Genomic DNA, 15,121 nt, shown 5'->3' on the forward strand with positions numbered 1-15,121 from the left:
TTTTAGTTTGAACGTGCAGACTTTTTTTCTTTAAATTATTGTTTTATGTAGGATGCTACATTTTTTGACCAGTTGCAATTGTAAGTAGGCCTAATAAAAAAAAATACTACTTCTATTAGGCTGCATAGCCTACCTCAGCCAGTTAATTTATTTCATATTGGTCTAGGCACCGAAGAAATAGACTCCAATTAAGCCCTCTTGTTGTTTGTAAAGTCTAATTAAAATGAAGATTATTGTAAAAATGAATTGCTCGACTGGTGAAGGTTTTCTGTGCAATACTTGCATAACAAGTTAACTATATTTTCAGCACCAGCCACTGTTTACCTCCTATTGACTGTGCTGCGGTTGCCGCCAGTTGTTTTTTAAATGTAACCTTTATTTAACTAGACAAGTCGGGTAAAAACTTGGTTTGAGCTTTGACTAGTTGTCTGTTAGGTTATGACAAACAGAGTGAAAACTAACACTAGTGTCCAAAACACAGCGAAGGCAGGTCACCAGCAAAAACACAGTGAAGGCTGGTCACCAGCAAAACCAGCATTTATACAGGATCAGCCTATGATAGTCTATGCTGAACTCACAATACAATGCAGCCAAATTATTGTTGTACTTTTGCAACTTCACTTTTTCAAAGTCCATGAGAAGTAAGTTATTATCCAACCAATACACAGTACTGGGTTAGAAAATAGAATTGTACTAAGATCGGTTTTACATTATTCATGTGGAATTGAGCAGCTGAATCTGCAGTTTGAACAATAACACAGCTTTTACCATGCCACTGATTTGGTAAATAGCTGAGGGATGGGGCTGGAGACATGTAACCACTCTCAAATTCACAGACTGACCATCCATATGACTTGAACATGTTTGGACTTTATACAGTGTTTGTTTACAATTAGATAGAAGTAAAAACAAGGTTATATTTTGGGTAATGATGGGGTAAGACAGTTGAACTAAGCTCATGAGGCATTTATAAGTTACATTCCTTAAGGATCAAAGGGTGTATATATATAATTTAAAAGTAAAACAATGGATGTAGCAATTGCAGATTGCCCCTTTAACATCTTAACTTACTTATCATTGTCCTCGTCCAGCGCAACCCTCTCAAAGTGGAGGTGAAGCCTGTGTCCCTCCTTGGCCTCCAGTAGCCAATGGCAGCTCAGATTATTGCTGTTGCTATGGTTACTCGTAGATGGAGGAGGCGGCGAGAAGATTCTACCCACGGTCGCGTTTCGGATCCACCCTCCACATGACACAGCTAACAGTTGGGAAGAACAAGTGTCATCAGTTATGTACACTGTGTGTGGACACTAGCATTGGGGCCAGCCACAGAAACTTCCCTCAACTGTGTGAGATGTGGGGCCTTCCGTGGACAAACAATTTCCAATGAGCTCACAGTACCCATACTGGCCAAAACAAAGTTGCATTGTGCGTTTCAGGAAACACATTTTCTGTGCAGGCCAGACAATTATTGTATCCTATTGACATGGTCAAAGATTCTACAGTCAGAAGATAGCGAACACTAACCCACACACTGAGGTTCAGGAGAGCTCCAATGGGGTTGAGTCATGTTCAAGCAGGTGGCTACCTCGTGGCCCCTGACCTGGAAGCCAGGGTCACAGTGGAAGTGGGCATGGCCTCCGGGGTGGATGTCCGTTACTGTCACACCCCCTCCATCAGGAGAAAGAGGGAACATGCAGGAGAGGAGGAAGGCTGTTGCATGTAGGACAGATTAAGGGAGTGAGAAAGATAGAAGAAAGAGAGAGTGCTACAGATCAATTGTACAAAACAAGGCAGGATGACATGTGAACAAACCATCACACTCAAAGCGCTCACTGGGGTGGAATAACTTGTTTTATTACAAAATATATATTTAACCTTTATTTTAACTCGGCAAGTCAGCTAAGAACAAATCCTTATTTACAATAACGGCCTACCCTGGCCAAACCTGGGACTCTAAAACACGGCCGGATGTGATACATCTTGATAATGTATTCATGCGAAATTTGAGTAGTCGTTTCACTTTTTAATTTTTATTAAACTAGAATAATCACCTCAAGTTTGGTGTGCTTCCCCTCCTTGTTGTGGACAGCACCCTTATAAAACCATTGTATTGACTCAAACATGTTTTCTTGGAAAAAGAAAAGACGCCACTCTGAATTTACCTTGATAGTGTAGGCTGAACACACCATGATCAGTCTGCCGGAGACTGCGGTAGTAAATCTGCACCTGATTGGTTGAGCTTCGAATCACCTGACCCTCACGCATCAGGGTCTCATTGGCTAAGAGTTCTGGTCCCGTCCCGCCATAGCCAAGGATAGTCAGGGACTCGTCCTTGGATAGGTTTACTTTCTTCACCTGGGGAGAGGGGAGATGGTGGACATCTAGTGATTCATTAAGGAATCATTGAGGAGTAAAAATGCCTAACCAACATGTATACATTATTCAAAACTGGTTCTACACAATGTCGAATGGATTTCACATGATGTAAACTGCAACTGTTTGCTTGCAGAGGACTACAGGGGTGAAGTAGGTACTCTTAGCAAACAGGTAGCTGGGGAATCTACACCTGCCTACTTTTTCTTTCTCTTCTACCCCAATAGCCGGACACCGCTCTAGCCTGGTGGAAGTGTCTGCTCCCCACAGCTGACTGGCTGGTACTCTGCAGCGATCCCTCTCAGAAGGGGTCTCCCCCTTCCCTGGAGAATGGAGTTGGTGGGATGCTCCTGGATGACTTGGTGGATGTTCCTGTTCTCAATCCTACCAACCAGCCATGGAGATATAACACTTGCAGTGGAACTCGAAAGCAGGGTCCTCTGGCAACGAGGGCCTCCTTGGAGATGTTAAGCCTGGACCGGACACAGACTAGAAACAGCTTCGCCGCCCTGGATCCAGAGGTTTCGGCACCTTCTTCCCTGGGGGCTTCCAATTCGAGATCGGATCCAGAGGTACCTGCGCCTCTGTCTGGTCTCCCTCTCCGGTGGCTTCTACCTCGGGTTCAGATCCACTGTGAGGCTGTCTGAGACTCCAGTCCATTCATCATCCACAATGGATACTACAGCTGGCTCCGGTCCATCGGGCCCTTCGGTCCTCGAGGGGTTTGCGAAATCAGTTGAGGCGAAAGAACAGACGTTCCTCCTCAGCTATTGCACCAGCTGTCGTCATTGCCAGTTTTATGGTAAAAATAAATCATAGTTCCCAGGGCAAAAACTCTGTGCTATCCTGGATTATGAGTACAGGACATTACAAGGCTGCTTTCGACATTTCTACGACAGTTGGGAGCTGACGCTGTCGTATTCCATGTGGGGTCAAACGACATTAGGAGGGCTAGCTCGGAAATTCTCAAAATGGATTTTAACGAACTGAAAAAGCGCCAAATTATTCAGGTCCGGTACCATCATAGGGTAGCGGGTGTGAAAGATTCAGCTGAATACTGGCATTACACACCTGGCTAAAATAGTGCTGTAGCTCTATAGACAACTTTGACACCTTCTGGAAACTTTCTACATTTCCTGTAGAAATGATGTCCATCTGAATCATATTTACTCCTGGACTCAGTGACCCAAGCCCAGCTCAGTTAATCCCTACCATTGTGTCTCTGAGTTATCATAAAGCTGCAGCAAATGTACATTATCCCAGGGGCGTTGGCAGACACAATGTAAGTAACATAATTTATGTCCCTCTAACGGCCCTGAATGCCTCTGTTAAGCCTACAGCTATTGTATGCAGTAAAATGAACCAGAGTTAAACTGTTAGCACTGACACAGTGTGCCCTAGTAGGAAATCCATTGTGTGCAGCTCACCCTGCACTATCAGCTCAAACATAAATAACAGGAGCATGTCTATTTCTGCTAAGCCTCCCAGTGAAGCATTGAAAACAATCACGAACCCCAGAAAAATGTGAAAAAATTGCCCTTATTAACATATGTAGCCTAAGAAGTTCATGAAATCATTAACTTGCTTGTAAGACGGCATTCATATTCATATTCTCTGAAACTCACCTAGATAATGCCTTTGATGATACAGTGGCAGCAATACATGGTTATAAAATGAACAGAAAAAACTTATGCCAATGGTGGAGGTGTTGCTGTTTATATTCAGAATCACATTCCTGTAAAGCTTAGAGAGGATCTCATGTTAAACACTGTTGCAGTAATATGGCTACAGGTTCATCTGATTCACCTAAAGCCCATTCTTATGGGAAGCTGCTATAGACCACCAAGTGCTAACAGTCAGTATCTGGATAATATGTGTGAAATGCTTGATAATGTATGTGATATCAACAGAGAGTTATATTGCCCACTCAGTTGCCCACTCAGGAAAAAGCTTCAAACTGTAACCAGTGCATGCAACCTGTTTCAGGTTATCAGTCAACATACCAGGGTAGTTACAATCAGCACGGGAATGAAATCATTAACATGTGTTGGTCACATCTTTACTAATGCTGCAGACATTTAAAGCAGTACCCAACAACATTGGATGTAATGATCACAATATAGTAGGAAAACCAAAGTTCCAAAGGCTGGGCCTAATATAGCTTATAAGAGGTCATACAAGAAGTTTTGTAGTGATTCCTATGTTGACGATGTAAATAATATTTTATGGTATGTGGTGTGTAATGAGGAGCAACCAGATGCTGCACTTAACACATTTATGAAATTGCTTATTCCAGTTACTAATAAGCATGCACCCATTAAGAAAATTACTGTATGACTGTTAAATTCCTGTGGATTCATGAGGAATTTAAAAATGTTATGGTTGAGAGGGATGAGGCAAAAGGTATAGAAAATAAGTCTGGATGCACAACCGATTGGCAAACATACTGCAAATTGAGAAATCATGTGACTAAACGGAATAAAAAGAAGAAATTATAGTATGAAACAAAGATAAATTATATAAAGACGTTATGGGAAAAAAGGCAAACTCATCACAACAGACATTGATATTGCCATTTACTTTAAAAAAAAATTAATTGGAAAGATTAGTAAACTTAGGCATGGCATGCTTGCAACAAATGCTGACAAGTATAACTGATCAAATTACAAAAGACAAGCCTTGTAATTTTGAATTCTCTTAAGTTAGTGTGGAAGAGGTGAAAAATTATTGGGGTCTTGTAAGACGCTTGTAAGACTTGTAAGACAACTTGGATGGAAAATGACTGAAGATAATAGCGGACGATATTGCCATTCGTATTTGCCATATCTTCAATCTAAGCCTACTAGAAAGTGGGTTCCCTCAGGCCTGGAGGGAAGCAAAAGTAATTCCGCTACCCAAGAAGAGTAAAAACCCCTTTAATGGCTCAAATAGCTGACCAATCAGCCTGTAACCCATTAGTACAGTTTTGGAGAAAAAAAATATTTGACCAAATACAATGCAATTTTACTGTAAAAAATTTGACAACAGACTTTCAGCACGCTCATAGGGAAGGACATTCAACAAGCACAGCACTTACACAAATGGCTGATAATAGGCTGAGAGAAATTGATTATAAAAATATTGTGGGAGCTGTTTTGTTAGACTGCAATGCGGCTTTGACATTATCGATCATAGTCTGTTCATGGAAAAACCTTTGTATAATGGCTTTACACCCACTGCTATCAAATCAAATACAATTGTATGGGTCACATACACATATTTAGCAAATGTTATTGCGGGTGTGGCAAAATTCTTGTCTGGTAGTATCTAACAGTACAGTAGCATCTAAAAACGAGTCACAACAAAACACACATCTAAAAGTAAAATAATCTAATTAAGAAATATATAACTATTAGATCATGCAATGTTGGAGTGGCATTGACTAAAATACAGTAGAATAGAATACAGTATATACATATGACATGAGTCAAGCAGTATGTAAACATTATTAAAGTGACGAGTGTTGCATTATTAAAGTGGCCAGTGATTCCAAGTCTATGTATATAGTGCAGCAGCCTCTAAGGTGCAGGATTGCTTAACCGGGTGGAAGCCGACGAGTGATGGCTATTTAACAGTCTGATGGCCTTAAGATAGAAGCTGTTTTTTAATCTTGCTCCTAGCTTTAACCTTTCTTCGACAACATTCCACTGAAAAGGCAGCGCGCGAAATTCCAAAATATTTTTTAGAAATATGTAACTTTCACACATTAACAAGTCCAATACAGCAAATGAAAGATAAACATCTTGTTAACTTCTTATGGCTGCAGGAGCAGTATTGAGTAGCTTGGATGAAACGGCCTGCTCCTCAATAGTTGCTAATATTTGCATATTATTATTAGTGGGTAGAAAACACTCTGAAGTTTCTAAAACTGTTTGAATGATGTCTGTGAGTATAACAGAACTCATTGGGGCGGCAGGATAGCCTAGTAGCCTAGTGGTTAGAGTGTTGGACTAGTAACCGCAAAATCCTGAGTTGAAATCAAAACAAGAAGTCAGAAATCTGAGCTTGTATGTATTCAGTCCCCCAATGAAATCCCCCAGTGATGTTGCACTGCCTAGGAGTTCTGCTAGATGTCAACCATCAATATAAATTATAATAAGGCTTCTATGTTGTTGTGGGAGTGAATGAGAGCAGAATATATCAGATGTCCATCAAGCAGCCATTTTGTGATGCACTTTTCCCTCATGGCAGTCAGTTGCGTTCCATTGCTCACGTAGACAAGAAGGAATACTCCGGTTGGAACTTTATTGAAGCTATATGTTAAAAACATCCTAATGATTGGTTCTGTACTTAGTTTGAAATGTTTCTTCGACCGGTAATATCACTTTTTGAAGTTTTCGACCGATATAACGCTGACCAGAATTAACGTTTGGATGAGTAGACCAAACGCCTAACAAAAGAAGGTATTTGGACATTTTCGAACAAAACAAACATTTATTGTGGACCTGGGATTCCTGGAGTGCTTTCTGATGTAGATCATCAAAGGTAAGGGAATATTTATCATGTAATTTCTTGTTTATGTTGATGCAATCGTTGCAGCTGTGGTATTTTTACTTTGAGCGCCGTCTCAGATTATTGCATGCTTTTCTTTTTCCGTAAAGTTTTTTTGAAATCTGACACAGCGGTTGCATTAAGGAGAGGTATATCTATAATTCCATGTGTATAACTTGTATTATCATCTACATTTATGATGAGTATTTCTGTTGAATGATGGGGCTATGCAAAATCACTTGAAGTTTTTGGAACTAGTGAATCTAACTCGCCAATGTAAACTCGGATTTTTAAAATATAAATATGAACTTAATCAAACAAAACATACATGTATTGTGTAACATGAAGTCCTATGAGTGTCATCTGATGAAGATAATTCAAGGTTAGTGATTCATTTTATCTTTATTTCTGGTTTTTGTGAAGGCTATATTTTGCTGGAAAATGGCTGTGCTTATTGTGGTTTGGTGGAGACCTAACATAATAGTTTGTAGTGCTTTCGCTGAAAAGCCTATTTGAAATCGGACACTTTGGTGGGATTAACAACAAAGAAAAGCTTTAAAATGATGTACATTTTAGGAATTGTAATTATGAGATTTCTGTGGTTTGAATTTGGCGCCCTCTATTTCACTGGTAGGTTAACTAGCCTCTCAAAGCACTTCATCTGTTGACAGCCTTCGTGAACAACTGCTCTGTTCTACATCTTGGATTTTCCCTCACACTTTTAGAAGTGAAATAATTTCATTTAGCTCAGTGACCTTTGCTTTCTTGGATACAGGAACAATGGTGGACATATTGAAGCAAGTGGGGACAGCAGACTGAGAAAGGCAGAGATCGAATATGTCCATAAATACTCCAGCCAGCTGGTCTGCGCGTACTCTTAAGATGTGGCTAAGGATGCCGTCTGGGCTGGCAGCCTTGCGATGGTTAACACGTTTAAATGTCTTACTCACGTCAGCCACGAAGAAGGAGAGCTGCAGTCCTTGGTAGCGGCCCACGTCGGTGGCACTGTGTTATCCTCAAAGCGGGCGAAGAAGGTGTTTAGCTTGTCCGGGAGCAAGACATTGGGTCTGCGATGTGGCTAGTTTTCCTTTTGTAGTCCGTGATTGTCTGTAGATCCTGCCACATACATCTAATGTCTGTGCCGTTGAATTGCGACTCTGCTTTGACTCTGTACTGACGTGTTGCCTGTTTTAATGCCTTACGCAGGGAATAACTACACTGTTTGTATTCAGCCATATTGCCAGTCACCTTGCCATGGTTAAATGTGGTGGTTCACGCTTTCAGTTTTGCGTGATTGCTACCATCTATACACAGTTTCTGGTTTGGTTAGGTTTACATAGTCACATCTCCTAAACACTTCCTGATGAACTCAGTCACCGTATCCGTGTATTCATCTATGTTATTCTCAAAGGCTACCCATAACATATCCCAGTTCACGTGATCAAAACAATCTTGAAGCATGGATTCCGATTGGGCAGACCAGCTTTGACTAGACCTTATCATGGATACTTCCTGTTTCAGTTACTGCCTATAGGAATGTAGTACTCGCGCTGGTCATTGTGTTGGTAGAACTTCGGTTGCGTTTTCCTCAAATTTGCTCTGTTAATATCCCCAGCTACAATAAACGTGGCCACGGGATATGTGGTTTCCAGTTTGCATAAAGTCCAGTGTAGTTCCTTGAGGGCAGACGTGCTATCGGCTTGAGGGGAATATGCACGGCTGTGACTCTAACCCAGTGCTTCTCAATTATTTTCTATTTTGCGCCCCCCAACTCTCCGCCGCGACTGTAAATAGTATCATTTGTCTATAAAATTGTTATAAGTACACCTCTGCATAACATTGTATCCTTATTAACATTAAAGAAAACAAAAAAACAAAATAAAGAAATATAAATTAACTTACAACAAAGAATAACTTTATTAACATTGTTTTTTAGTCTGTAACATAAAATACTTAAAGTGCATCAATTTGCCTGAAATGTAAAAAAAAAAAAAAATCTTATTTAAACTGTAATTTTTCTTTGACCATTTGATACTAAAAAATAAAATTGAATATAATCAATAAATAATAATACATTCAAAATGATCAGCAACATTAACTCAGGAGCACAATATATGAAACACTTTGACCTATAAAACAAAAATGAATAAAACAATTAGTGCAGATTCTTTAAAATCAAAATGAGGAGGTCAGGATTAACTTCTTCGATATAAGGGGCGCTCTTTTAATTTTTGGATGAAAAACGTTCCCGTTTTAAACAAGATATTTTGTCACGAAAAGATGCTCGACTATGCATATAATTGACTTTGGAAAGCAAACACTCTGACATTTCCAAAACTGCAAAGATATTGTCTGTGAGTGCCACAGAACTGATGTTACAGGCGAAACCCAAATAAAAAATCCATCAGGAAGTGCCGCATTTTTTGAAACCGCCTCATTTCAATGACTCCTTATATGGCTGTGGAGGAGCTAGGAGTCAGCTTACGTTTTCCACGTTTTCCCCAAGGTGTCTGCAGCATTGTGACATATTTTTAGGCATATCATTGGAAGATTGACCATAAGAGACTACATCTACCAGTGGTCGCTTGGTGTCCTCCGTCGCAATTATTGCGTAATCTCCAGCTGCAGTATTTTTCCGTTTGCCTTTGATGAGAAACCGACTGCCAGGAATGATTTTTCATCGAATAGAATTGTGAAAAACACCTTGAGGATTGATTCCAAACAACGTTTGCCATGTTTCTGTTGATATTATGGAGCTAATTTGGAAAAAAGTTTGGCGTTGTGTTGACTGCATTTTCGTTTTTTTTTCTTAGCCAAACGTGATGAACAAAACGGAGCTATTTCTCTTACACAAATAATCTTTTTGGAAAAAATGAACATTTGCTATCTAACTGAGAGTCTCGTCATTGAAAACATCCGAAGTTCTTCAAAGGTAAATTATTTTATTTGAATGCTTTTCTTGTTTTTGTGAAAATGTTGCCTGCTGAATGCTAGGCTTAATGCTATGCTAGGCTATCAATACTCTTACACAAATGCTTGTGTAGCTTTGGTTAACCAGTTGAGTCTATGGGGGCGCTATTTCATTATTGGATAAAAAACGTTCCCGTTTTAAGCGCAATATTTTGTCACGAAAAGATGCTCGACTATGCATATTATTGACAGTTTTGGAAAGAAAACACTCTGAAGTTTCAGAATCTGCAAAGATATTGTCTGTGAGTGCCCCAGAACTCATTCTACAGGCGAAACCAAGATGAAACGTCAAACAGGAAATGAGCAGAATTTCTGAAGCTCTGTTTTCTAATGTCTCCTTATATGGCTGTGAATGCGACAGGAATAAGCTTAGACCTTCTGCCGTTCCCCCAAGATGTCGGCAGCATTGTGACGTATTTGTAGGCATATCATTGGAAGATTGACCATAAGAGACTTCATTTTCCAAGTGTCCGCCTGGTGTCCTGCGTCGAAATTGGTGCGCAACGCCAGGTGCAAGTATTTTTCCATTTGATAGAGAGGAGAAACCAGGCTTCCACGAACGATATATCATCGAAGAGATATGTGAAAAACACCTTGAGGATTGATTCTAAACAACGTTTGCCATGTTTTCAGTCGATATTATGGAGTTAATTTGGAAAAAAGTTCGCGTTTTGAGGACTGAATTTTCGTTTTTTTTTGGTAGCCAAATGTGATGTACAAAACGAAGCTATTTCTAATACACAAAGAATATTATTGGAAAAACTGAGCATTTGCTATCTAACTGAGAGTCTCCTCATTGAAAACATCCGAAGTTCTTCAAAGGTAAATTATTTAATTTGAAGGCTTTTCTTGTTTTTTGTTGAAATGTTGCCTGCTGGATGCTAACGCTAATGCTAACGCTAAATGCTACGCTAGCTAGCTACTGTTACACAAATGATTGTTTTCCTATGGTTGAGAAGCATATTTTGAAAATCTGAGATGACAGTGTTGTTTACAAAAGGCTAAGCTTGAGAGATGGCATATTTATTTCATTTCATTTGCGATTTTCATGAATAGTTAACGTTGCGTTATGGTAATGAGCTTGAGTCTGTATTCACGCTCCCGGATCCGGGATGGCTAAGTGCTAGAGGTTAAAGCATATTTTGAAAATCTGAGATGACAGTGTTGTTAACAAAAGGCTAAGCTTGTGTTTCAATATATTTATTTCATTTCATTTGCGATTTTCATGAATAAGAAACGTTGCGTTATGGTAATGAGCTTGAGGCTATGATTACGCTCCAGGATACGGGATTGCTCGACGCTAGAGGTTAATGGCTACAATGAGCACGTTTTGCAGAGCACAGCTCTTCGAAGCGAGGTTTGAAGCATGATACTGCAACTCTCAGCTCCTGCTCAATGTTTATCTGGGACCTGTACTTGGTCTTCAGTGCAGCAACAGCAGAGAAGCCAGTCTCACAAAGATAATATGTTGCAAAAGGAAGAAGAATGCCCATGGCCCTCTGCCCTAAGAGTGGATACTGCCTCTCTACACTCAGCCAGATTTCACTCAGTGTCTGTGATGTGAACCTCAGTCTCAATGTGGAGTCAGCCGTCATATCAATGAACTGGTCCTCCTCTGCTGAGCTGAAACCAGTTGGAGCTGGTGCATTGAAAGGATCTCTCACCCAGTCATATTGGGAACTGTTTTCAGGGAAGTACTTTTTAAGTGGTGATGAAATATGTTCCTTAATATATGGAATCACTGAGGTGTCATCATAGTCAGTAGTGTCAGCAAATTCATGCAGGTTCTCGAATGAATCAGTATTTCCTTCATCAAGTCGCCTGCCCCACTTTGCAAGCTTTCGAGTGAAAGAGCTGATCTTGTCTGTGACCTGAGGGAGGTGTTTATCTTTTCCTTGAAGCTGTAGATTTAGTTAATTTAGCTTTCCAAATATGTCACTCAGGTAGGCCAGTTTTGCCAGGAAGTTCTCATCACAAAAATTTTCTGCAAGGTCATACTTGTGCTCCTGCTCCGAAAACATTTTTATCTGCTTTCTGAGCTCAAAAACTCGGGACAAGACTTTTCCTCGTGACAGCCACCTTGCTTCACTGTGAAACAGCACAGCTTGATGTTCAGCTCCCGTCTCCTCACAGATAGCAGAGAAGACTCTTGTTTTTAGTGGTCTGGTCTTTATAAAATTGACTACACCTACAATGTCAGTCATAACCTCACCTAATTCAGAGGAAAGGTACCTTGATGCCAGTGCTTCTCTGTGTATAACAGTGTGTCCACTCAGCATTAGGTGAGGCCTTCTTGATGAGTGCCCAAAGTCCTTTTCTCATCCCTGCCATGGTCTGTGCACCATCACTGCAAACACCAATGCAGTTCTCCCACTCTAGCCCATTCTCAGTCAGGAAGCAGTCCAGCATTCTGAATAGCTCTTCAGCTGTGGCTCTGTCTCTGACATATTTACAAAAAAGTAGATCCTCACACAGGGAGTTTGTCATTTCAAAACGTACATAAGAGATAAACAAACAGTCTTTGTTGCTGTCAGTTGCTTCATCGAACTGTAAGGCAAAGCGTTTGTCTTTGAGTTTATCTACCAGCTGTTCTTTAAGATCGTTAGTAATGTCATTTATACGTCTGGCGACAGTGTCATTGGACAGAGGGATAGTTTTTATTTTTGCAGCACTTGCGTCATCCAGCATGACAGAGTCCATGTCTAATGCTGCAGGCAGTATCAGCTCCTCTGCTATGGAGTGTTTTTTTTTTGCACTGAGCAATTTGGTACGCCACCTTATATGATGCTAACAGTGCTCTCTGGTTTACTGAAGTAGCATTCACAAAGCGGGACGATTGTTGGCAATATTCGGCACGTTTTCGCTGAAAAAACTCAAGCGGCTTATCAGCGTGATTGGGGTGTAATGTCTTTAAATGACGCCTTAATTTATTTGGCTTGATGCTGTCCGCTGCCAACATTTTTAGACACAGTAAACATACCGGTCTTTCCTCGTCTCCCACCGTAGTCACAGTGAAGCCAAGCGCTACATACGCTTCGTCATATTTCCTCGTCTTAGCTTTCGGGAGACTTACGTTTGTCTCATTATCTCCGTCTCTCTCCGCCTTTCTTTTCATCCCTGTTAAATATTATTCCATGGTGTCTGTTAAGGGTTTGTTATCTGCACTTCATATCTCCTGCTCTGTGCTGTGTGCTCTTGTTCGGTGCAAAAAAAAACTTCCAGGAAACAGAGAATGTTACAATCCCTGATGTCTCTCTGGAAGGAGATCCATGCCCTGAGCTCGTCTACTTAATTATCCAGAGACTGAACATTACCGAATAATATACTCAGCGGTGGATGGTGTTCACGCCTCTTAAGTTGGACTAGAAGTCCACTGCGAATACCTCTTCTGTGATGTTTTGGAGCAGACTCTGGATAAGGGAAATTGCCCTGGGGGGTACAAACAAAGGATCCAATTCGGGAAAGTTGTATTGTTGGTCGTACGACCAAAACCGAAACCTGTCGAATGCTGAAACCTGAACTAAAGACCTCGGTTTAAAAGCTGACAGTGTTTTCATATATTTTTTATTTTATTTTGAATCCTGCGGCTCTGTTGGGCTAAATTGCTGTGAGTGCTGCTATCTGTCCCGGGATCCTGCAAGATTCCATATAGGGGAGAGATGCAAAAGCCTAGCTAGCCTAGCTGGCTCTGTGGACTCAAATGGAGGCCGCTATTGAACGTTTCCAACGTTGCAGGAGCTGTGTTTACTTTGCTTTGATCCAGGACGGTGTTGAATGTCAATGTAGCAACTGCTTGCTTACGGAGGACTACAGGAGCGAAGTAGCCACTTCTAGCAAGCAAGTAGCAAACCTACATAAGCTACTGGGGAACCCACGCCCACCTACTTTTTATTTTTCTTCCATCCCAGTAGCCGGACGCCACTCTGGTCTGGTGGAAGTTTCGCCGCTAGGCAGGGTTCCATCCCCGAAGGGGTCTCCCCCTTCCCTGGAGAACGAAGCTGATCTCAACCCAACCAACCAGCCATGGAGGTACATCACTCACCGTGGAAGTCGAAGAAGGCATTCTCTGGCAACAAAGGTCTCCATGGAGATGTTGAGCCTGGAACTGACACAGACCAGAAACAGCTTTTATGCCCTGGATCCAGAGGTTCTGGAGACATCGTCTGTGGTGGTTTCCCAATCAAGATCGGATCCGGAGGTAACTGCGTCTTTGTCCTCGGCTCTCTCTCCCTCTCCGGTGGCTTCTACCTCAGGTTCAGATCCTCGGAGCTCCCAGTTTCACCAGGCTGTGAGGCTGCCTGAGAGACCGGCCCATTCAACATCACCGGCTGTCATCATAGGCAGCTCTATGGTGAGAAACATCTCGGTCCCCAAGCCAAAAACCCTCTGCTACCAGGAGCACAAGTACAGGATATAATAAGACTGCTTCCGACTATTCTACCACAGATGCCGGGAGCTGACACTGTTGTAGTCCATGTGTGGTCAAACGACATCAGGAGGGCTAGCTCGGAACATTTGAAAATTGATTTTAAAGAACGGATTTTAGCATTAAAAGACTCCAAAAAACAGCCAATAATTTCAGGCCCGGTACCATCGTTGGAAGTGGATGTGAAAGATTCAGCAGACTGATGGCATTTCACATCTTGCTAAAAGACTACTGTAGCTCTGCTTGAGTCACTTGTATTGATAACTTTGACATCTTCTGGAAACAGAAGATACTCTACAGGAATGAGTCCATCCAACTGTTTTCAGGGAAGTACTTTTTTTCATGTTATACCCCTTGATATTCAAGAATAGGACTTGGAAATGTGTTAAACACCACCTGGATTCGGTCTTATGAAACAACATTTTTAACATTTATTTAACATTTTATTTATTCTACCCTCTTTTGTCCCCAATTTCGCGGTATCCAATTGTTAGTAGTTACTATCTTGTCTCATCGCTACAACTCCCGTACGGGCTAGGGAGAGACGAAGGTCGAAAGCCATGCGTCCTCCGAAACACAACCCAACCAAACCGCACTGCTTCTTAACACAGCGTGCATCCAACCCGGAAGCCAGCCGCACCAATGTGTCGGAGGAAACACCGTGCACCTGGCGACCTGGTTAGCGTGCACTGCGCCCGGCCCGCCACAGGAGTCGCTATTGCACGATGAGACAAGGATATCCCTACCGGCCAAACCCTCCCTAACCCGGACGACGCTAGGCGTCACCAGAGTCTCTGGTGGCACAGCTAGCACTGCGATGCA

General features: G+C 41.5%; 1 protein-coding gene across 1 annotated transcript in view; it reads right to left on the minus strand.

Annotated features, from left to right (window-relative positions):
• Window positions 1-15,121, minus strand: part of LOC139406893 (seizure protein 6 homolog) — an 81,731-nt gene that overhangs the window by 46,477 nt on the left and 20,133 nt on the right. Inside the window, exons 5-7 of the mRNA XM_071150028.1 lie at window positions 2,163-2,355; window positions 1,525-1,710; window positions 1,072-1,255 (exon numbers count right to left, since the gene is read on the minus strand). Coding sequence (XP_071006129.1) covers window positions 1,072-1,255; window positions 1,525-1,710; window positions 2,163-2,355 — 563 coding nt within the window. The remainder of the gene's footprint in view (window positions 1-1,071; window positions 1,256-1,524; window positions 1,711-2,162; window positions 2,356-15,121) is intronic.

This window comes from Oncorhynchus clarkii, chromosome 4 (genome assembly GCF_045791955.1).
Source record: "Oncorhynchus clarkii lewisi isolate Uvic-CL-2024 chromosome 4, UVic_Ocla_1.0, whole genome shotgun sequence".
In the NCBI taxonomy this organism is placed as follows: domain Eukaryota; kingdom Metazoa; phylum Chordata; class Actinopteri; order Salmoniformes; family Salmonidae; genus Oncorhynchus; species Oncorhynchus clarkii.